Source organism: Lepidochelys kempii, chromosome 3 (assembly GCF_965140265.1).
Source record: "Lepidochelys kempii isolate rLepKem1 chromosome 3, rLepKem1.hap2, whole genome shotgun sequence".
In the NCBI taxonomy this organism is placed as follows: Eukaryota; Metazoa; Chordata; order Testudines; family Cheloniidae; genus Lepidochelys; species Lepidochelys kempii.
This window is the reverse complement of record NC_133258.1, coordinates 97,438,100-97,463,374: the sequence shown is the minus strand read 5'-3', so window position 1 is coordinate 97,463,374 and position 25,275 is coordinate 97,438,100. Positions and strand designations below refer to the sequence as shown.

The 25,275-nt window shown below is 42.9% G+C and overlaps 1 protein-coding gene across 1 annotated transcript in view; it reads left to right on the top strand.

Annotated features, from left to right (window-relative positions):
* Positions 1-25,275, top strand: part of THEMIS (thymocyte selection associated) — a 112,818-nt gene that overhangs the window by 9,293 nt on the left and 78,250 nt on the right. Inside the window, exons 2-4 of the mRNA XM_073335191.1 lie at positions 12,657-12,815; positions 21,384-21,842; positions 22,433-23,478. Coding sequence (XP_073191292.1) covers positions 12,657-12,815; positions 21,384-21,842; positions 22,433-23,478 — 1,664 coding nt within the window. The remainder of the gene's footprint in view (positions 1-12,656; positions 12,816-21,383; positions 21,843-22,432; positions 23,479-25,275) is intronic.

The window sequence follows — 25,275 nt, the reverse complement described above, 5'->3', positions numbered from 1 at the left end:
GCCTGTGGCACATAATGATCTATTCTCCTGTGGGCTGTAATACTTTGGTCTCCTTTTGGTTGTCGAATTTAGCATGCAGGTGCTGGGTGGTGTTGGTGGCCTGTGACATGCAGGAAGTCAGACTAGATGATCTAGTGGTCCCTTCTGGCCTTAAACTCTGCAGCTCTACAAGCACATGGATAGTTCTATTAATTTTTAATGGGACTAGACTCATGCTTAAAGTTAGACCTTGATTCAGCAAGTCACTTTTGTGGATTCTCCCTTGGTCCACTCAGTCCTCCCCTTACCATGCTGCCCAGGTGGTCCAGAGGAAGGGAATAGGAATATTGTCATGGGGTGAATGGACTGCCCTTATGCAGTCTGTCCTGGAGGGGGGTCTCCTCCTTGCTCAGAACTGGGGAGAGAAGCAATCTCATCATATAGATGCTTTAAAAAATCAAACAATTACAACTGCTGTGGCTAAAGTTCTATTGAAAGAGCTCTCACCAAAGGCCAAGCGACATTGCTGGTAGGCAGTTGTGTAACTTTGTTGCAGAAATTCTAACTCTCAGAAGTAAAAATAACAAAAGCTCAAAAATGTTGCATTTGGAGCTGTGGTTTTGGTTGCTCTTTCCTATAACATGGGTGCAGTGTGCATCAAAGGCATGCTGCTGCATGCAAAGTGTAAGCCCTCCAAATAAAAAGAGTCATCAATCCATCAGGAAAGGAATAAATCAGAAACTGCCGAAGTGGTTTTTAGAGAATTCCATTATGATAGAAATGGCTTAAAGCACTTGGCATTTAAAATGTCACTATATGTAGAAACATAGATCTGCTTCTTTTGTTTTCTAATGGTTTGGTGCTTGCAAAATCAGCCCCTCCGCAGCCAGGGTGGTTAATAGATGGGTGCATGAATGTGTGAGGCCATCTTTACAAACAGAGCTCCTGCTGCAGCTTCGTTCAGACTGGCTGACTCAATGCAATCATTTATTAATCAGGACGCTTTAGAAAGGTCCTATCAAAGCGCACAGTGTATTGCTTTGGGAGGAGGAAATGTGCTGCATGACAGAAAGCATGACTGTAATGCACTGGAAGTGAAATTCACCACACAGGGCAGGAGCCATAGAAAACCCGGCGAAATAGTGATTTTTGCTGTGTATGGAGAACATAAGGGTGGAGTGGATGCGCCAAGGGTCTCTGCAGCACCCTCTGAATGCAGTGGTGCTGGGCTTCATGCTCTAGGTAGATGAAAATAAGCATGGAGGTTAGGAGAGAGGTGAGGTAAAATAGCTAGGAAAGACAAGATTAGCTCACATTGGGGGTTCACAGAGTTTGCAGCTCCGATTACAGCCTGGGGTGGGAGTAGAGGCTATAGAGGAGCTGCAGGGCTATTCTAGGCCTCATTGGCTAGCTTGGGGATGAATTCTGTCCTCTACCTATACTTCCCCACACAAAGATAGTTTACCTGGGCTTAGTGGGACATTGGCTGAATTTCATACTGGACATGTGACTGAGAAAAGATAATGCCTCTACTGGTGGAGATGTATGACCATGTTTACCTACTCGCTTAGCCAGAAGTATAAGACTGCTGAAAAAAGTTTATAAGCTAAAATGAAAACCTTAAAATAGATTTCAAATTAAAACTTTTTGCTAAACCCCACCAACAGACAGTCCCCATTAAGAATGGATTTTGTTTTACTGACACTGTGTAGAGATATTTTGTTCACTTTCTCCTACAGGAGCCTGTAGCAGCTTTGATGAAAACAGTGATTTGAGCTGACCATGTCACACCACAAGGCAGTCTATTGTCATTCTAGCTGAGCAGGTATTCCAGAGAGAGGGTCAGAGGCGGATTATCGATTGGTGGGACCCTGGGCCAGAGCAAGTGGGGGCCGTTCCCCACCCCTACCGCCTGCCGTCCTCCCCCCAGCCCCTGACACCCCAGTGCTTCCTGCATGCTCTGGAACAGCTGATGGCAGTGGGCAGGAGGCACTGGGAGGGAGCGGGAGGGGTTGACCAGCAGGGCCGCTGGCAGGTGGGAGTGCTGGGGGGAGGGGAAGGTGCTAGCTGTTGGTGGGTGCTAAGCATCCACTAATTTTTTTCCGTGGGTGCTCCATGCCTATGGTCAGGTGGGTAGCTAGTGCACAGTGTAATAGTAGGGGAAAGGAAATTTGGGAAACGACAGCAGGGAAAATCCCTATTCTTATAAAACATGCCAGGGAATCTTTAACATCCATGCAAAAAGGCCAAGACCGTCTCTCCTCCCTCACCTCAAACCTCCTTTCAGAGAGATCCCACACCACCAGCTGCATGGAATTCAGTTAATCAGTGGAGGCTGTTTGGAGGAGAGAGGCTGAATTTGACCCGCTAGGACTTCCAGCCTATGGGTCCAGAGATTCAATATCTGATGTTTGGGATAGTAGATTGCACTCTGTGCTGATCTTTGTAGGAGAAAGAACAAACAAACCAGAGATGTTAAGAAACCTGCTATGTACTTGACAATATGGTCCAGTAGAAATAGCCCTGAAGTGGGAATCAGGAAACCTGGGTTTTAGTCCGAGCTCTCTTACAGACCTACTGGGTGACCGTGGGCAAGTCAGGTTACCTCTTTGTGTTTCGATTTTTCTGTTTGTAAAATGCGAGTAACGATAATGGCTTCCTTCATAAAGTGCTTTGAAGTGAATAGATGAAAAAAGTGATGTAAGAACTAATTATTATTAATTGACTTAATTATGGACCTCATTCTGAGACATCATGTGTGCACAGTTCCCAGGGGAGTCGATGAACATTTCACTCTCAGAGCAGCTATGGAACTGGGTCCTAAGTGTAAGGGGACTGTTGCCCCCTTACCAACATTCGGTGGGGGTGTTTTAGTTGCTAGCTTCCAGTACAAAAAGGGGGAAGGGTCAATGGGGAATCAGGACCCTGAGACTGACAGCCTCCAGGAACAATGGGGAGAGGCCAATGCTCCAGGTCAGCCTGAATGACAGGGCGAGCAGGCTAATCAGGGAGTCAGGAAGCCAGGGAGGTCCCGTCCTCTGTGTGAGCTGGATTTGCCTGGGTCAGACAGAGTGGGGCTGAGCTAAGGAGAAAGCAAGGGCCCGAGCTGAGCTAGGGAGCAGGGCTGGGCCAGATCCAGAGAGAGCACACCCTGTCCTGGGAGCAGAGCTGCAGCCCCAAAGCCAGAGGCACAGCCCAGAGAGAGCAGACTTGCCCTGGGAGCAGAGCTGCAGCAACCAGAGCCAGAGGGGCCAGAAAAGCAGCCCAGGAAGCAGGTCAGTGCTGGGAGCAGAGTCACAGAAGCAGCCTGCAGAGCAGACCTGTCCTGGGAGCAGAGCTGTAGCAACCAGAGGCAGAGGGGCCAAAGAAGCAGCCCGGGAGCTGGAGGCAGAGCAGCAGCAGCACTGAGACCGAGTGGTGGAGCTGGGGCTGGAGCAGTCTGGAGCTGGGTGTGGTGAGCAGCTGGGGAGAGCGAGGGGGACCCTGGGCAGCGGGCCCAGCACAGGGAGACGCCTCAGCCAAGGGGCTCTGCAGGCCAGGCTTGGATCGTAACCCCGACAGGGCGGGGGCGACACTGGGAAGAAGGGTCCTACCACTTAGAGCCTGAGAGCCACCACCAGAGCAAGTGTCCAACCCACAGCATCCCTACAGCACAGCCAGGGCCTGAGAAGAAGGCCTGGGACGTACAGGGAACAGACTGTGAACTGCCCGGACATTCCAGAGACACTGTTTGTGATGTTCCCTGCCACAGAGCGGGTTGATGTGTTTCCTTTAACCTTTCTCATTATTCCTTATTCTTTTTAAAATTAATTGTTGATTAAATAACTTGCATTTGCTTTAACTTGTATGTAATGGTCAGTGGGTCAGAGAAGTGCCCAGTGCAGAGAGAGTACCCCGGAGTGGGGACACAAATGTGTAATCTCTTCCTGACACCTAGCCCCTGTCCTAGGTGACCACAGCAGGGTTGGTGGTCGAGCCCCCCAGGAATCCTGGGCCCAGCCTTGTTGGGGTTACAAGGACTCTTCCAGACAGGAGAGTGAAAGGGGAGTCCTCAAGGGCAGGGAGGCCACTGGGTAAAGGAAGTGGGAGCGAGGATTCAGATCCTTTTGCTAGCCCACTTCACCGGGGTAGTGCAGAAGCCAGGAAAGTTCCCCACAATTGCGGGACTATTCCCCCGCTTACATAAGCTAGGAGGGAAAAAAGCAGAAATGCAACTTCAATGTCAATTGTTCTAACTTATAATATAAAATATTGATCTCAATCATTCTGTCTCACTCCTCCGTGATGTGAAGGGTAAGTTGATTCATCTCATGCATGTATTGTATTTATAATTGGTGTTTTTGAGGGGAAAATAAACCCTACTGTACATATGAGAGGAAAATCATGAAAAAACCTACAATAATTTTTATTTCAGGGTATTATTTTAGGAGAGAGAGGAAAAAGCTATTTTGTTTTGGTTGCTTTGATGTGATCACAGCAGCTGCTAATATGGATTGTCATACCAGAGATGAGCATATAAAAGGATATAAATGTAGTTTTTGTTGAACAAAGAAGCAATCCAAAACGGTGGTTTCAAAGGCAACTCGTTCTTTAATTACAGCATTCAGGGCCATTGTTTGATCACTGTAAATAGGCTGCCTTATTCTAGCTTTTGCTAAGATGGTTTTGCATTGTATTCTCTCCATCTTTCTTGAGTTGAAAAGAATCAGTCTTTAAGGTTAATTGACTTAAGTTTTCAGTGTATTTTATTCTTTCTTTGTGGTTAAACACAGAGAATTGGCATGCTGACAATGAGTAATGCACGAAATATGACATTTTCCATTTTTTCCATAGGTACATAATATATTATATATGAGGCTCCATGGTGCACAGACAATCAGCTTCAGCAAGGGTTTTCTGATTCACAAAGCTACCCTGAAGGAACTCTGACAATAACACTAATCCCGCTGGTATTAATAGGAAAAGCATTTTTATTGTCTATTTGAAAACAACTTGGTTCTACTTCTCATCAGCACACATATTTGGTAAAATTAGTTGGATGACAAATCACTAGGTAACATTTTTCTTGCCTGAAATTTTACCCTTATTGTATTAGTCCACTCAAACTGCCAGGCTAGGGCTAAAATCAGGATTTAGGCCATTTAACTTGAGACAAATATGTAATTATAATCAATACTATATAGTTGTGCCCAGAAATGTATTTGTGCTTGCCAGGGTTATTTTTTGGGTCTAAACAGTGCACATTGGGCCAAATTCTGATCTTCGCTATACTTGTGTAAATCCAGAGCAACTCCACTGAAGTGCAAGGATATTCAACAGAATTACTCTGGATTTACACCAATATAACAGATCAGAATCTGGCCCACAGCATCTTATTTGCTAACATCTCCTTGTAGACTTTCACTCACAGCCATTTGTAAGGGTTACATTTGTTCACTTCAGCCATTTGCTTATTGTACTATAAGATCCATGTAATGGTGGCAATGGGATGTAAACATTGCCAAGAGATGGCTCACATACAGAGATGACCCCCTTTACACCTGTGTGTCTTGTGCTGAAGATCAGTTGTGTGGAAGAGTTGATGCCCTTAGTGCCTAGAGGGAGGATCATGAGTGGCTGGGCATATCTTATATTTTTCACATATACATCACAAATGTGTAATCTCTTCCTGAATTTTTATTTTACATTAAGGGAAAATAAGAAAGAACAATAAAATGTATCCAGGTGAGAGCACAGTATGTGTCTTTCTTTAACATGCTGCCTCTAATGGAACACAAAAGGGCAATTGTGTCCAGGAGATACCCTCTTGCTAGAAATGCAAGTTCTGTACATAACTACCATCATAATGCATAACTACATATCACTTTAAAAAATACAACACACAATCTTCCTGCCGAGTAGTCTAGAGAATGTCATTCATAGCAGTTGAGGGAAGCACTGAAGAGGTACTTGGTCCTGGAACAAGGAGACAAGGATTCATGGGGATGATGACCAGCAATAAAATGAAGAGCTTTTAGAGTGCAGGAAGTGTTTTTTTAAAAAATGCATCAACAAACCAGCTACTTTGTGACACTCTGCTACTGTGTGATGTGTTACCGTAAAGCACTTGGTTATTCCAGTCAAACCACACCAAAATAAATAAATAAATTATTAAGGCTACTGTAATGTCCATCTGGGGCTCCAGTTTTACCACACTGTGGTATGGGAGGCTCAGGTACTGGGGCCAAGCTGGAAACCTTCATTAAACAAACCAGTGGAGATCACCCACCTCATACATCTGGAGGAAAAAATTGACAGATGAACCTCATTGTTTTAAGCGTATTCCCTGTCCCCATCATGAGAGTACCACTAAGTTGGGCCTTTCACTGGGTTATGCATTTCAGCTTAGCTGAAAGAAAGCTTGCTAAGAGAAGGAGAGAGAAGAAGAAATTAATAGCAAATATATTCACAGCAATCAGACTCAGTTTGTGAACAATTATGAAACAGAAGAAAAGGCTAAAAGCCAGATTCTCTTTCATGGTCTGGAACTGAGGGGTTGGAAATTGGCTAGATCTCTCAAGCTACACTTTCTTCTAGTGGGAGTGGTAAATTAGGACCACCACTAGCTAGAGTCGTCTGGTGTCATAAATATAGAGGAAAGAGTAGCAGTTGTACTGAATTGCCTTACCTGTAAGGGGTTAAACAGTTCAAATAACCTAGCTGGCACCTGACCAGAAGGACCAATGAGGAAAGAAGATACTTTCAAATCTGGAGGGTAAGGATTTGTTTGTTGTTCTCTTTTGTTGTTCCCTCTCTGGACAGAGGGAGACGCCAAGCAGGTACAATATCTCCTGAAGATATATCTGGAATAAGAAAAGGAGTACTTGTGGCACCTTAGAGACTAACAAATTTATTTGAGCATAAGCTTTTGTGAGCTACAGCTCACTTAATCAGATGCATTCAGTGGAAAATACAGTGGGGAGATTTATATACATAGAGAACATGAAACAATGGTTGTTACCATACACACAGTAACAAGAGAGTGATCACTTAAGGTGAGCTATTACCAGCAGGAGGGGGGGGGGAGATCTTTTGTAGTGATAATCAAGGTGGGCCATTTCCAGCAGTTGACAAGAACGTCTGAGGAACAGTGGGGGGTGGAGGGGGGCAATAAACATGGGGAAATAGTTTTACTTTGTGTAATGACCCATCCACTCCCAGTCTCTATTCAAGCCTAAGTTAATTGTATCCAGTTTGCAAATTAATTCCAATTCAGCAGTCTCTTGTTGGAGTCTGTTTTTGAATTTTTTTTGTTGACAATGTATACCTTCAAATCAGCGGCACTGCTATGGGTACCCGCATGGCCCCACAGTATGCCAACATTTTTATTGCTGACTTAGAACAACGCTTCCTCAGCTCTCGTCCCCTAATGCCCCTACTCTACTTGCGCTACATTGATGACATCTTCATCATCTGGACCCATGGAAAAGAAGGCCTTGAGGAATTCCACCATGATTTCAACAATTTCCATCCCACCATCAACCTCAGCCTGGATCAGTCCACACAAGAGATTCACTTCCTGGACACTACTGTGCTAATAAGCAATGGGCACATAAACACCACCCTATACCGGAAACCTACTGACCGCTATTCCTACCTACATACCTCCAGCTTTCATCCAGACCACACCACATGATCCATTGTCTACAGCCAAGCTCTACGATACAACCGCATTTGCTCCAACCCCTCAGACAGAGACAAACGCCTACAAGATCTCTATCAAGGATTCTTACAACTACAATACCCACCTGCTGAAGTGAAGAACCAGATTGACAGAGCCAGAAGAGTACCCAGAAGTCACCTACTACAGGACAGGCCCAACAAAGAAAATAACAGAATGCCACTAGCCATCACCTTCAGCCCCCAATTAAAACCTCTCCAACGCATCAAGGATCTACAACCTATCCTGAAGGATGACCCATCTCTCTCACAGATCTTGGGAGACAGGCCAGTCCTTGCTGACAGGCAGCCCCCCAACCTGAAGCAAATACTCACCAGCAACCCCACAAGAGAACCACTAATCCCGGAAACTATCCTTGCAACAAAGCCCGTTGCCAACTGTGTCCACATATCTATTCGGGGACACCATCACAGGGCCTAATCACATCAGCCACACTATCAGAGGCTCGTTCACTTGCACATCTACCAATGTGATATATGTCATCGTGCCAGCAATGCCCCTCTGCCATGTACATTGGTCAAACTGGACAGTCTCTACGTAAAAGAATAAATGGACACAAATCAGATGTCAAGAATTATAACATTCGAAAACCAGTTGGAGAACACTTCAATCTCTTTGGTCACTCGATTACAGACCTAAAAGTGGCAATTCTTCAACAAAAAAACTTCAGAAACAGACTCTAATGAGAGACTGCTGAATTGGAATTAATTTGCAAACTGGATACAATTAACTTAGGCTTGAATAGAGACTGGGAGTGGATGGGTCATTACACAAAGTAAAACTATTTCCCCATGTTTATTGCCCCCCTCCACCCCCCACTGTTCCTCAGACGTTCTTGTCAACTGCTGGAAATGGCCCACCTTGATTATCACTACAAAAGATCTCCCCCGCCCTCCTGCTGGTAATAGCTCACCTTAAGTGATCACTCTCTTGTTACAGTGTGTATGGTAACACCCATTGTTTCATGTTGTCTGTGTATATAAATCTGCCCACTGTATTTTCCACTGAATGCGTCCGATGAAGTGAGCTGTAGCTCACGAGAGCTTATGCTCAAATAAATTTGTTAGTCTCTAAGGTGCCACAAGTACTTCTTTTCTTTTTGTGAATACAGACTAACACGGCTGCTACTCTGAAACCTACCTGGAATAATCCATCTAAACCCACAGAAATTGTAAGCAGGGCAAAGAAATGTGTTAGATTATCTTTTGTTCTGGCTTGTGAATTTTCCTATGCTACGGCGGTAGTTTTATTCCTGTTTTTGTAACTGTGAAGCTGAGCCCAGAGGGGAATCCTCTGTGTTTTAAATCTTTTTATTACCTTGTAAAGTTACCTTTCATCCTGATTTTGCAGGTATGATTCTTTTACTTTTTTCTTTATAAATAAAGGTCTTTTTTTAAGAACCTGAGTGATTCAGTGTCCTGAAGACAAAGGGTCTGGTCTGTGCTCACATTGCTAAGGCAACTGGTTGGTATATTATTCTCAAGTCTCCCCAGGAAAGGGGGTGAAGGAGTTTGGGGGGATATTTTGGAGGGATAGGTATTCTAAGTGACCCTTCCCTGAATTTTTGTGTAAATCACTTGGTGGTGGCAGCAATACCATCCAAGGACAAGGAAAGGAATTTGTGCCTTGGGGAAGTTTTTACCTAAACTGGTAGAATATAAATTTAGGGGGTCTTTCACGCAGGTCCCCACATCTGTACCTCAGAGGTCAGAGTGTGTGTGGGGGAACCCTGACATCTGTCATCAGCCCTGACTTTAGAGGGTTGTGGCTGGAGCACCACTACAGTCCAGCTATTCTCAGCTGGTAGTTGGTCTGTTGGGGGCTATTGCCAACTTACATAGTTTGGAAAAGTGGGTGCAGCAGAGAATCTAGCCCTAAAGCTTCAATGAATAAAGAAGATACAATGAACAATGTGCTCCCTTTTACTAGCGCATTCATCATAGATTCATTTTGTGGGAGAGGGTCAGAGGTGGATTATGGATTGGTGGGGTGTTGGGCCAGAGCAAGTGGGGGCCCCTCTCCACTCCTTCTGCCTGCAGTTTCCTCCTCCCCCAACACCGCAGCGCTCCTGCCGGGAAATGGGGTAAGGGCGCTGGGGCTTGCCCCGCCCCCACACCTGGCGCTCCTGCTGGGGAGAAGGGTTGGGACATGGGGGCGCCCAATTTTCCAAGGCCCCCAATTGGTCACGGACCCGTTGGTCCAGTGGCTAATGTGCAGGAGAGGATAATAGAATTCAGTGTACATAGTTCCATGTGGACTGTAATCCAGAGTCATGGAGTTTAAGGCCAGAAGGGACCATCAGATCATCTAGTCTGACCTTCTGTACACCAAAGACCAGCACCCGCACACTAAACCCAATACCCCCGAAGTGTTCTTTCATGCTGTGTCCTCTGGGATTTACCTTTTCTGATCAAAATCAGTGATGTTATTATCTGTATACTGTACTGTATATGAAGGGTGGTGAGGTTTTTTCCATGAGATAAAGAGGATTACCATTTTCACGGCTGTTTCATCTCGCTCTCTCTAACATGTGCCTATGGAGCACAGCTAAAGCAAGGAGAGCTCTGACACTTCCTCATGTGGTCATTGGAGCATCAGCCACTGTAACCCAGAGAGGTCCAGCAGGGCGTATAGTAGTAGCTGTGTTAGTCAATACGGTATTGCTAGGGATGCAAGCAGTGACAGGATTCAGTTTTTGCCGTAAGAAAGACAAATTGTTCTTTTATAGTGAATCAGGGCAGTGACTTTCCTGGTCTTATATATTTAGGGCCAGATTAACTGAGCGTGGCTCAGGGAGGCATAAACTACACCAGCTTGCGCCAGATTGTTGTTTGGGTTGCAGTAGTTTCCAAGGACCATAACCATAGATGAGGACTCCATTGTGCTAAGCCCTGTACAAACATGTAACAAAAAGACAGTCCCTGCCTGCAGAGTCTACAAGCAAAGTAGAATGGCCCTCTGCATCGCAGGGGGGGATTCACTGTGAGGAAGTCCTGGCAGCACTGCAATCCCCACCCTCTCTCGGTGCTGTGTGAGTGTAAATGTACTTCCCTGTTCTACGTGAAGAGAGAAAATACTGCTTCATCCTGCTTCTCCTTGCAGGGAGCAGAAAATCAGTCCTGCACATGCTCCCTGTGAGGAGGTATCTGAGGACTGCAATCCTGTAATCACTGGAGAAGTACAGTACAGGAGCAACCTCGCCTTGCTGCCTCTGAAGGCACCCCATAAGATGAGGATGTTACTGGGAATAGAATGGTTTCTTTCGGTATGTTTTCACTGCAAAGTTCACCCTGGCTCTTACTCAGGTGTTACCCGTAAACCGTCTCCCATCCACACCCTCTTGGCTGACTTTGGTGGTGCTTTCGTTCCAAAGCATGGCGTGGCTGGGGGTGTAGATAAGGCTCAAGCCTGCGTGAGGCTGTCAGGGTGGCTGGTAACCCATGCATTCGACAGTGAGGATGCAGGCTGAAGTAAGCAAGTGCTCTTAGTCCCCCAATGCCTTCCCATCATTCTACCCAGCCCCCCCCATATGCCCAGAAGGAAAAGACAAGGTTTCCCATATTTCACTGGGCAAGAACCATAGAATGGCTAAGCCTGCAGCAGCGCAAAGAACCATGGGATATGCCCCCAGAAGTCCTAGTGACACACTCCAGTGAAGACACCCCCTTCATACCTCGAACCCAGGTCCATGGGGGTGGGGGAAGTGTTATTTCCTCTGCTCGCCCAATATGTGCTAAAGAACGTAGGGAGAGCTCTTTTTCTGGACTCTCCTCAGCTCCTGGAAATTATTTTGGGAGACAGCTCACACCGCTTCAGTGGGCTTTCATATTCCCAGTGAGAAGTGTAGGGGAACCTTCATTTCTAAGGGAACACTGAATATAGCCTTAATTATGGAGATGCTGCCACTTCTCCAATGTATCTTATTTTAGATTGCGCTTTTATCCTCCTCTTAGGGCTCAATACTGCAATCACCTACTACCAAATGTAGTGCTTATTACCAAGAGGAGCACCATAGGTTTCAATGGGACCACTCATGGTAGTGCATGGTTTCATCACTGAGTTCTTAAACAACGACACCTTGAGACTGCAGCTTATCTATGAGTTCACTACAAAACCCTGTACTGAGTGAGAGGTGTTTATTAGCCCAGGATATGGTTATGACTTGGATTCAACCTTGAGTCACTAAGAAGAGAATGACACTGCTAATAGGTAGTATTTTTGATATAGCTGTGAAGTTGAGATGGTCCTTCCCCATATAGTGGCCACCAGGTTGATGAGTTCTGCAGGCAGTGGTAAAAATCAGAGTACAGAGATTTGTGTTCTGCACTGCTACTGAAATTTACTGTGCAGTTGTGGGTCCAGATTGTATGATATTCCTACTCTCTGACTGGCTGAGACCATTCTATTTCAATGTAAAAAGATTGAAGGGCTGATCTTTTTAGGCTCTTTTCTCTTCATAATGGTATGTTAAAATGCTATTGGGAACTACATGGACTACATGCACCGATGCAGCTGATCCAAAGTGCACTGAAGTCAAAAGAAAGCTTTCCCTTTACTTCAATAGTCTTTGTATCAGGCCCATGGAGAGGAAACTCCATTCTTTTTAATATTATGTATCCTATAGGAAATACTAGGATCCTATCCCATATAGCTTCTTGTATATACCCTATATCCCAATAGAGTAAACTTTGATCTTAGATTGATTTTGATCTTTTGGTCAGAAATTATACCGAAGGGGGAAAAAAACTAGGGAAAAAACCTGACGGCAGGGTCTGTAATATTGAGAGGGAGAATGAAAACCACGTAGTTGCAGAAGATCATGTAAGTTTCACATAACTGATTTAAATGGCTTTTAGTGTCTATGCAGAAGGAAATATTCCAAGAAAAGCAATACGGGTATTTTAAATCGTGCTTAAAACTTGTGTACCATCTTTTCTTTCCTTTTGTGTTTCCTAAGGCTCCGTTTATGAAATGTTTGGAAATGAATGCTGCCTGCCAACCGGAGAATTGATTAAAGTTACTGGGTTCAAAGTTAATAAGATCATTGCAAGCATCTGCGAGAGTAATGAAGACGACCAGTGCTCAGCCAGAATTGAATTGCCCCTGAATTTTCCAGGTACAGTATTTCATGAATATAGGTTACTGAAGTTTTATAAACCCCATTATCACCTTTATCTGTTCTATTCTTATGATGTACATGATGATGTCTGTTGAGGTACCCACTAGGATGCCAAAAAATACAGTCATAATAGATGGCACTAGATAAAAGAAACTAATTTCTACATTTTACTTTGCGGGACTCTCATGCTTGAATAAGAAATAATAATATTAAAAGTGGAGCTGGTAACACTGCTTATACCTAAGGTTGTCCAACAGAAGACTCATCATCAAACTCTGTTTTCAGTTACTTATGACTATGCCAGACTTCAACTGTTTGGGCTGAAATTTTCCATGCCAGGTGTCTTCTTGAGGCTAATATTTATTTATTTATTTTTGGCGTCTGCAAAAATGGTTCAGCCATTTCTGAGAATGAGATTAGGGGAAAATACGGTGTTTTGTCAATGTTGAAAAAAATTCTTACTACTGTTTGGTTGAGAAGTTCTGGTGTCCCCGCGCTTTGGATCAGGGACTTGAAATTTGGCAAGCGTGGCCCTTGCCTCAGGGATGGATCTTGTGTTTTTTCCCCACAGAAGCAGCACCAACATTTGGCCAAGTTAGCAGCCTCTGAAAAAGCTAAGCTCACACATGCTCAGAAGAGACTTCTTAGAGTTTGGCAGCTGCACTTCCCAAAGATTCCATCTCTGGTGACCATATTCAAGCCCTTCATAGCTCCTACATGCTCATCAGACCACACACACTCCATCCCAGGCACTCTGCAATTACTATTCCCAGTTGCTATGGGCTGTTCTAGTGCCAGGAACCAGAACTAGAGCAGAGAGGCTGTCTCTCCTGTGCTCTTAGCGCCGCCACTGAGGGGGCCCAGGCACAGTGGAGGAGGAAGCAGCCAGATTCAAATTCAGAAGGGATTGGACCTGGACCTGGGGCAAGGGGGGCAGTGGAGGAAGTAGATTAAAAATGGGACTTGGTGGAGGGGGAGGGGAGGGAATTGTAACTCGTACTGGGAGATGACAGGGGGAACACTGGGAGTGACTGTGAAACAAGGGCTGATGTGGAAACTCGGGGGTCAGTGGGAGCGGCAAGACTAAGAGACGGGATCAGGGAGCGGGCAATGAGACACACTAGGCAACTGGACTGGGAGCCAGAGCTTGAAAGTCTTGTGCTTTTTAAGTCAGTCTCATGTTTTTGGGGGGATCTGACTTGTGTTTTAAATGCATGGGGTAGTCAGTACTGGCACCGGTTGAATTCAGGGAATCAAATTTACACTTGGTGTTAGAGAGTTGCATCCTTTTACACCAGAGCTGAATTTAATCCTGGAGGGTCTAGCTCAGTGGTTTGAGCATTGGCCTGCTAAACCCAGGGTTGTGAGTTCAATCCTTGAGGCGGCCATTTAGGGATCTGGGGCAAATATTGGGGATTGGTCCTGCTTTGAGCAGGGGGTTGGACTAGATGACCCCCTGAGGTCCCTTCCAACCCTGAGATTCTATGATTGCTCTGACTCTACTCCAATCTTCAGGGAGATCTGAAAACTCATTCAACCAGTCTATTTGAGAAAGGAACTTGGGTTTAGACAGGAAAGAAAATCAATTTCCATTGGAAACATAAATCCATTATGTTGAGCCTTGTGAGACTGAACTCATATCTACTAACACCACTTTGCACGGTCACACCCTAGGTGATGGGTTGTGCTAAACTCAGCAGCGTAAAGGTAACGATGAAGCCTCTTGTTAGTCTAAGAGAGAAAACGCATTATATACCTGCATTTGGGATCTCTTCTGGTGTACACTGTACTGAAAATTTGCTTCACTGGTCTAATTTTTTTCTTCTATAAAAAAAGATTCAATTGTAAAACACCAAACAGTCCCACTCATTGCCATTATTGTCTGACTATACAATTTTTCCTTTTCTAAAATTCTGGCCTGAATGAAATTATGTTAAATGTTCTTGGCTTACTTTCCCTCACAGCACATAAAAGTCTATGCTGTATTTGAGTTACAGTTCCTTTCTAAAACTCTATCATTGGCTTATTTTGGAAGAAATATTATTTAGTTCACCAGAACTCTTGTGCTGTGCTTCTAGCAGTCTTCTGGCTCCTTGTGGAAAAGAGCAAACTTTTTGTTATGTTCTTTTCAAGTGCCATTCATTGTGAATTATCATTTGCACCCCATGAGCCTGCTTATCCTCTCTCTTTGTGCTGGTGTAAATGAGGAGCAACTCCATCCAAGTTAAGAGAATTAGACTGGTAAAAAATTGATGCATTTGAGAGAAGAATCAGGCCCACTGGCTTTAAATAATTTTTGCTCTTTTTCTTTGTGAACATTTCTGGTGTTTGTCTGCACAACTCTGTAGAACTCCTTATTTCTTTTCTGGAAAATCTGATTCCTGATAAAGGCCTAATTTGACCCTGGTATTAGCAAAAACTACTGAAAACATGAGTTCATATCTATGTTATTTTATTTTATCCTCATTCTAATCTGTCCTTTCATGGTTCAGAGGATCAGTCTATTCTTTCTGTGCTCACACACTGGACAAAAAAAATCTTATGCCGTTATGTTAGTCGCTTGAATAGCTACATCCAGCAAATATTTCTGAACTACTCTTTTCATCATGAACAACTTGGTGAAGGCTGACAGATTTCATGACACCTGAACTTGGTCCTACTGTTAATGTTTTCTTTGTGCTCTTTAGTCTGCATACGTATTTGTAGATTCTCTGACTGCTCACAAGACCTGTAATAGTTTCAGAATAGCAGCCGTGTTAGTCTGTATTCGCAATAAGAAAAGGAGGACTTGTGGCACCTTAGAGACTAACAAATTTATTTGAGCATAAGCTTCTGTGAGCTACAAATAAATTTGTTAGTCTCTAAGGTGCCACAAGTACTCCTTTTCTTTTTACGAAGACCTGTAATAGTTTCCTTTTAATAATAATCTTGATTAGCATTCTCACAAAAAGAGGTTAGCATGGTTATCCCCATTTTAGCTAAGGGCAACTGAGGTACGTAGAGATGTAACTTGCCAAAAATAACACAGTATATCAATGGCAGAGCTGGGATTAAGCCTAATTCTGGTTATTCACTTATAATAGAGAAATGCCACTGAGTTCAGTGGAGGGCCTTGGCCAATATATTTGCAAATGCATTCTAAACTTGTACTTTCCATTGCTTGTAACTTTCTCCCAGCCCCAAAAGTTCCCTTCTGGGAAATGTACATGCCTTGATTTCTGCCAAAATGTGATTATATTTAGAGAGTCTAAGTGAAGTTGATCCAGCCATTTTTTATGACATGGATGGAAAAAAAGGTCTATTGACACTTTTTTGCACTCAGCCTCAACGTCTGAAATTTAGAAACTTAACTTTATCGTATGTCTCTTTCTCATGAGGAATTGTTGCTATGTTAAGTATGAAAAACATCTGGATTGTAATTTATAATAATGTAATTTATAATGATTTTAATAAGGTTCTGGATAGCCGTGGATAACAGATTTTAAAAAAAATCCTGGTAAAAAAAATGAACAAATATATCAGAGCAAGCAAAGCATTATCAGAAATCATCAGTGCATACAATGCCAGCTAAAGAAGGATTGCTATTGTTTTCACTCTTCACACAATAATAAAAATTTTAATATTTACCTCTTATCTGTAGAGAGAGAGACATATGGAACCTTACATACTCAAACACAAGCAGGTGGTTACTAGATAACATTTAATTCACGGGCATAATCAGTATAGGAGCAACATGCACAAGTCCACATAGTTCTTTTAGCTGTCTGCTCGAGCATGCTGTTACCAAAATTAAGAAAACCATCAGAATGAAAGATAAAGATTTTTCTCCTCCCAACCCTGACGGAGCATGAACCCAAGGGGCTAATTGGATCTCTAGTTTTGTATGATTAAAGGGTATTAATTACTGATTCATATAAAACCTGCTTTTTGACATGAGGATATTCATCAGTTTCATGGTACCAAAGCTGAATTCCAAATAGCTCAGCAGTCCCAGGAAATTTAACATAGCACTAAGTTCCGTCTCAGACTGATAGAGGGGAAAGGGATCTCTTTATTTGTGGTGACGATCCTTTCCGACTCCCTATATATTGCCAAAGAATTCCCAGACAGAGATGACTTTTAATCCTAGTTTATAAAGATACTCCTGAAGAGCATAGCTTTTGCCTTTGGAATACAACATATTGAAATAGCTTGTATTTTTTTCAAAAACTTTTCATAGGAATGATATCCCTGTTCCCCTCATCCCCAACATTTACAGGGGGATAATGCCCATCTTGCTCCTGCAGCTTACTTGCCTGGAACATTGGCTGGATACTAGTGTTGTCTTTGTGACTTACTCACTCATCAGGACCACATCCCTGCAAACACGATACTTTTTGGACATACTATATGGAGATCTGCTTACTTGTAACTTCTTTAAATGCATAGCAATGGTGCTATAAATTATAGTGACCCTTATTAAACCCTTAGTTATGTCACATGCTACAGAAATTAAGGGTCAGACCTTTGAAACCCCTTTCTGCTGCTCAGACATTGCAACTAGAAAGCTACCCTAATGGGCAACTGTGGATTCGCCTTACCTAGGGGAATCCCCCTCAAGCACAGCCCTTCCTTAATGTTAAAACCAAGGTTTAATCACTGTTAACTGACCCAATGTTGAATCCCATTTTTCTTGGTCTGTACTGACAACTAAGTTGTGATCAGCATTATGTTAACTAACTCAATTACTTACAACCATGTTCAAACATAGCCCCGTTCTGTAGTGTACACAAGGTCCATATCTTAGCCATGTTTGTGCCTTCACACCAACCATGCTGGAATGAGGGCATTCTGGGAAAAACTGATAGCTTTCCCACAATGCTTCCGCCGTGGACAGAGTGTCCAGAGGAGATGTATACGCAGAGGCACAGGAGGCAGTGAACTCTGGAAAGTTTTAGTATGGCTGTGAAGAACTAGGATTGTAAAAGCCAGCCATACAGGCACTGTTAGTGACTCCGTCTCTACACTAAACCAGACAGATCCTTACCAGGCGGGTTTCTGGCAAGGGCACACTTCTGTTAGTTATCATAGGTGCTACTGGAGTATTAATCATGTTGTATGTGGATACAATCCATGCTTAGAGCCAACCATGCGCCTAACTGGTTATAAACTCAGTTACAAGCTGAAGTGTACACAGGAGCTTAGTGAAGCTCCCTTTAGAGTGAAAGGCCATAACTGCTATACGCACATTGCAACGTGAAGACTCAAGTTTGTCATAGTGAAGCAATGATCACACTGAAGTGATTCTGTGACAAAAACGAATTCACTGTTACACTAGATCTTTGGCTGAGCACCCAAGGCTGCAATTGGCTCATTACCCCCACCTTGCTGTATGAACTGACTGCTTGCTAAGATTGACTTTGGAGATTATCCACCTGGTGCTTCCGAGACGAAGGGCACAGAGAGTGGGGGGAGAACAACAGCACCTCTGGTGTGGAAGGGAGGTGTAGAATCACTCAGGAGGTGGAGAACTCATGGAAATGCACTTCCTACTGTGCCAAGCTGCATTGTGGGACACCCTGTCCCTTCTTTTTCTCCATACCGGGGACAGTGGGCATTTCATTTTAAGCATAGGATTGCAATACCTCTTGTGTGGTCCCAATGGGAAGTGAGTAGAGATTAGGGTGACCAGATGTCCCAATTTTATAGGGACAGTCCTGATATTTGGGACTTTGTGTCTTATATGGGTGCCTGTTACCCCTCACCCCCTGTCCCGATTTTTCACACTTGCTGTCTGGTCACCCTAGAAGAGATGGGCTGGGGAAGGCTCTTGCCTGAGCTTTTGGTCTGTTTGGCTGTGTTTTTTGTGGGAAGGAAAGAGCCTTGCCACCTTATTGGGGGAGGATGGCGTGATTCTGAGAGTGCACATTTGCTTGCAATTACCACTTAATTTGGACTGATGCATATTTTGCAGCCACAACCTAGGTATTTGCTTTTGAAAATTTGTCCTAGAATAACCTATTAAATGTAGTTATAGTTTCTGGGAAATTGGCGTTTTGCTATGGCTGTCCAAAAAAACCACAGGATAACTATTATTCAAGAGTCTGTATGAGGCAATGTTATCACTGCTGAATCTTGTGAAAAGATAGCTTAATCACACAGCTTAACGAAACCGCTCTGTTCAGTTCTCTAAACTGTCCACTTCATCTAGGAAAACAGTCACAAATATATAAATGTACACGTTTTTCTTGCTGTATGGACTTCTAACAAGACAGTTCCCAAGGGCATGATTAACACGAATTAATAGTGCCCCTAGGGATTAGAGAAGCACATATGCAGCCTCTGACTTGTAATACTTCAGAGTTGCAATTACCTCATGATAAACCATGCTGCTCTAGTGCCTAAATACTGGAGTCATCCATCTGGTGGCCTGTACTATTAATCATGCTACGGCACATTCTTCTCCCTTGCTTTTATAATCCAGTGGAGGGGGCGTTTTTGGTTGTTTGTTTTAATATAGATCAATAATTACTCTCTAAGTCACTGAACTGTATGAAAAAAGATAATTAGTGTGAACATTGAGGACCAAATTCGGTTTTTGTATAAGTATGTGAAACTACACTGAGAACAACAGAGTTCCAGGTCTGGATTTGTCCTATAAGGCTTAGTTTTCATGATCAGGTGTGTGGTGGGGCGATAAATCAATTTGCCTTTTGGTGAAGCAAAGAAACTGATTATTATTATTTTATCCTTCATGTAAGAATTGGTGAGGGATGCTGGAACTAGAAGTGTTCTATTTGGGCTTGGGGAGTAAAAGTATTGCTTCTAAACTAAGAGAAACATCATCTCCTCTTTGTGCTGTCCACCCTTCAAGCTGGCATAGAGCATGGCAAGTGCAGCCAATGATAGTACAGTTCCTAAGCTGACATGAATGTCTTGGGATCTATTCTCTGGACTTCACATTTCCCATGGAGCCTCAGATGGGATTTGGAGGTTGCACCCCACAACCAGTTCCACAAGGGCACAAATCTGGCTTCTAAGAGAGAATACTTCATCCGGAAGTTGACAAGATTCGTTGTTTACTCCTCACTGTAATGCCTAAGCATTTTAATTCTCTTTTTCACTTGCTGCTGGTTTTATCATGGGAGGGTTTCTTTTGTTAACATGAAGATGTTGATAAAAACATTGATTTCCTATCTTAGAGGCATGGATCAAGTTTCTCATAATCCTCTGTGATTTACACTCCAATTGTACCAGTAGCAGCAGAGTGTGATAATATTTCAGTGATCAGCAAAGAAAAAAAACCAGAGATGAAAGGGAATACTGTCATTGGATCAAATGTTGTGAAGAAAATTTTAAACCCTACTCTACCTTGGAAACATGCATGTGCTTAACTTTGAAGTCATTGACTGTGTAAAATTAAGCACTTGTGTACGTGCTGGAAGGGATGGGGCCGTAGCGTAGTGATGGTCAGAAAAGTGACACTATAAAAATGTTTTTACTCAATGTTGTTGTTTGTTTGTCTGAGTCACATCAGCTCACTTTACCGACGGGGGGGCGGGAGGGGAAGTGTTTACTCCTGCACACTCTCCAAAGCCAACAAAGCTATTGTACATGAAGCAGGATTCTATTCTATGTCACGAATCATCAACAAAACTTCAGCTACAGTCCACTTGCATAATCTTCATTCCAGGTGGAAATGCAAAAGCCTGAAAGAACATTTGGGCTATATAGCTATGTCACTAAATGACATCTCCTTTCAGTTTTGTTTGCTGCACCATTTAATGTAGAAGAATCTCCTGTGTGTTGCCGGGGTAGCGTCATTTTGTATTTCAGCTCAGCTATGCAACATTATAGAATGAGAGACTGTTTTCTCTCTCTCACTTTCTCCCATTGAGACTTTATATTTATTCTTCCCTGTTTGTTGTTTTCCTCAATCTGAAATGAAAATAATTTAGACTGAAAAATACTTCTTTGTGTATTGTGTCAAGGATACTGTTTGATTTTCACATCCGAGTTGATTTTGCAGGGTAGTCAGTTAGAAAAATTATCTTTCCCTCTGTATATTGAACTTATTTGCTTCGAAAGCTGTTAAGAATTTAATTTACACATGCACAAAGAGTGAACTCAGGAACTATGCATCACTTAAATCCCATTTAAACTCTAACATTCAGATTTAAGTGGGACTTAAGTGATGCGTAGGTCTTGTGCTGGCTGGCCTTCTGCACAGGTTTGAATGTCATCCTCAGAGAATGAATACTCAAGCTTCATGATTCTGTTTTTATAGAGACAGGTTTCAGAGTAGCAGCCGTGTTAGTCTGTATTCGCAAAAAGAAAAGGAGGACTTGTGGCACCATAGAGACTAACAAATTTGTTAGTCTCTAAGGTGCCACAAGTACTCCTTTTCTGTTTTCATAGAGCCACTTTTCTGACAATACAACCATGCTTTAAATGATAAATATTTTGTTTTGTTTTGATTTCGAGTTTTTATTGGCTTCATGGGTTCATGAACTAAAAGTTGATGTAACAGTGAATGCTTGCATATTTCCCAAGTCCCCTTGTATAATACAACATTTGTGTTCTTAGGTCTTTGTAAGATTGTGGCTGATAAAACTCCATATCTCAGCATTGAAGAAATCACAAGAAAGGTTTCTATTGGGCCAACGCGACTGGGCCATCCTTGCTTCTATTGCAATGAAGACATAAAACTGGCAAATCTCACCGTCAAACAAGGTGAGCAGATCATGTTCAACTCTGTGGAAGAGGTCAACGGGACACTGACTGTGAACTGCGGAGTGGTAAGAGATAACCAGTCTCACTCGTTTATTTTGCCATTCTCACAAGAAGGAGAGTTCTATGAATGTGAAGATGACCATATTTACACCCTGAAAGAGATTGTTGAATGGAAAATCCCAAAAAGTAGAAACCGGATTGTGAAATTTACCAATCTGTTACATACATGGGACTCCTCTAATCCACTTCCTGAAAATTTTGATGGCTGTCTGATTCTAGCACCAATCTACGAAGTACAAGGAGTGATGAAATGTAAGTAAAAATCTAAGTTAATGAGCTGTACTTCTGTGCCTTGCAGTGTGTTCTAAACTGAATGCAAACTGCTCAAAATATCTGTTACAGACAGTGCTTGTTTTGGACAGATAGAAGATGGGTATTCCATATCCATATTTGCTACTGCTGCTAGTTTAAAAATGGGGAAAGAAGGGGAAGAATTTTTCTCCATCTTCCCTCGTCCTCAAATTCAAATACTGACTCTGTATCTTTTTATTGCAATCTGCTATTATCACTTTTCCTGATACTACTATTAAATTATCTTTAGAGAGGAAACTTTTTTTTCAAGCAGATGGAGCAGATAACTAAGAGTTCTGGGTTCTATTCCCAGAAACTCTTATTGACTAACTGTGTTACCATGGGGCAATCATTTAATTTTTGGCTGTATTTAGCCATCTGTAAAATAGATATAATATTTGCATTTGTAATTGGTTTACACGGGCAAAATTGTGGACACAATGGTTGTACAACATCTTAGAGGTTTTTTTTAAGTTGTCTCTTGGAGTGTGTATATTTCATTACAACATCAGTGTGAAAACAAAAACTGACTTTTACCTTTTTCCTTTCAGTTCGAAGGGATATAGTTCATATCCTCTCTGATCTAGACATTGAAGTCATAGATGTAACAGATGGTTATGATATTAGCTCTTTCCTTCAGCCATTATCCATGGAAGATGTATTTGAAAGGACAAGCAAAGAATTTCCGATGGTTGCTGAGGTTATAGAAGGGCCCACAGGAAGACAGCAACCTTATAATTTATTATGTCCTGGGAAAGAAATTGTCATTCACAAAAAGTACCAGGCAAAAAGAATCCTTGCATCTGAGATCAGAAGTGATTCCCACAAAAGACACTTTTTAATTCCTGCCAGCTACAAAGGAAAGTTCAAGAGAAGACCTCGGGAGTTTCTAACTGCCTATGACCTGGAGATAGCAAGAAGTGACAAGGAGCAGCTTCATGTTGTAGCAACTAAAGCCTTTGATTCTCCCCATGCAGAATTGTTTTCTGTTTCTGTTGGAGACCAGTTTCTAGTTCAACAGTGCCAGACTGGTGAAGTCATATACCAGGGAAGGAAGAAAGTGATAGATGTTTTGGCCTGTGAACAAATACTAAATGAGGCCTATAAGAAAGTGCTTCTTCCTATGTATATGGAAGGTGGCTTTGTTGAAGTGATTCATGACAAGAGACAGTACCAGCTTTCAGAGCTTTGCAAAGAGTTCCGCTTGCCCTTTAATGTCAAAGTGTCTGTGAGGGATCTCTCCATTGAGGAGGATGTCTTGGCTGCTATGCCTGGACTGCAGCTTGAAGAAGAAATCACAGACTCCTACTTGCTAATCAGCAGTGCTGGTGATCCTGCAGACAGTTGGGAAATTCCTGTGTATCGTCTAAATATGTCTGTTCAGTTGCTCAGCAAACCTGTTGACGAAACTGTATCCTCCCCAACTAGGACTATTGTGGAAGAGATCAGTGAAGAACAATATTACATGGTGAGGAGATTTGAAAACCAAGCCCTACACCCACCACCCAGACCTCCCAAAAAGCCAACAACACTGGAATCAAAACCTCTTCTCACTGTGCCAGAGCGAAGTGTGTCAGATGCACTGCATGCTGTGAAGGTAGGACATTTCTTCTGTTATATATCCTTTGTCATATGTTTGAGATGCTTCACAATCTGCTTCCATTTTATGTTGGCTTATGTTTTATGTTAAACTCATTTATTGTCATGCAGCCTTTGAGATGGCAGTGAACCCCACATGATAGACAAATGAGCTGTTATACATCTTGACTAGAACTTAACATTGAGGTCTGAATCCTCCATTGGTGTAAATTGATCTGTGGCCAGTTGAAGATCTGGCCCTAGAGCTTTGGGGTTGGATAATCCTTTGTTGCACTGGTGTATAAGGGAGGGGACAATTTGGGCAATTACAGCTAAATGCTTAAAAATGGGAAATACATGTTGATTCGATACATTAAGAGAGAATTTTGTTCAGATAGAGATCACGGAATTTGTATTTGAAATTTTCACATAGACATTCTACAGAGATATTTTTGTTCTGAATATTTTGCATTGTATCCAAACAGCAAATAGATTTTTGAATGGAAAGTATTGATTTTCATAAAGCTACTGAAGTTTCAATATTTCACCAAGGCAAAGAGCACATACAAAAGTGCCCATTATAGATGGACAAATACTGGAGTATTTTTAGTAGCAGTTAACCCATAACAATTGTGCTTATCATTGGTTTTCTCCTATACGTTGAAAGAGCTATGTACAGAAAGGTGACTCGATGAGGTCTCAGCGGGGAAACAAGTACAGGGCCTGCTCAGACTATATGTGTCTCTCTAGTCAGAGCTCCCATTCCCCTCTTGCTTTCCTGTTCAAATGCAAATCCACCAAAAGGAAAAAAAGACTAATTTTACATTAATTATTAATGCAGTTGAGTCTCCAGAATGTGACTAGCTACATCTTGGTGACGATGATCTGCTTGGAACGCAAACAGGAATTGATGTGTTTACATTTTTTTTAAAAATAAGGGCCATATTTTGCCCTTTGCATCCACGTTTGGAAGGGAACATCTTTGCGCCTCTCCCCCCATTTGCTGAATGTTATTCACCTCTGTGGCAGCATTTTCTGCCTCTGTTCTTAGGACAGATCGTTTTCCATGGGCCTGAGGGTCTATGCAGAAGGAGCAAGCAGGCCTGGGGAGAAGTGGATGTGGGGGAATTGTTCTGATACCAGTCCTGTGGAATCCTTCAGGTACAAGTGTTAAATTAAGAGGATGTGCTGATTTCCTCCGTCTTCCCTCCAAGCTGGTGAAGCCCCTTCACTGACCCTTTTTTGGGGGGGGAGGGGTAAGGGGTGTAGGTTGAGTCACAGCCGGCTGCTGGCTGCAGGGAATTCCTAATAGCAAGGATCCATTAAGCCATGCTGCCAGCTAGTGGGGATATACAGAAGGCATGGGTTCCAGAATTGGTAGGGAGACCTGAGGCCTGTGTGATGTTGCAGTATGAAGTACTGGATGGGAACTCAAGAACTCTGATGAGGTTCAACGAGGACAAGTGCAGAGTCCTGCACTTAGGATGGAAGAATCCCATGCACGGCTACAGACTAGGGACCGAATGACTAGGCAGCAGTTCTGCAGAAAAGGACCAAGGGGTTACAGTGGATGAGAAGCTGGATATGAGTCAATAGTGTGCCCTTGTTGCCAAGAAGGCTAACATCATTTTGGGAGGTATAAGTAGGGGCATTGCCAGCAGATGGAGGGACGTGATTGTTCCCCTCTATTCAACATTGGTGAGGTCTCATCTGGAATACTGTGTCCAGTTTTGGGCCCCACACTACAAGAAGGATGTGGAAAAATTTGAAAGCGTCCAGCGGAGGGCAACAAAAATGATTAGGGGACTGGAACACA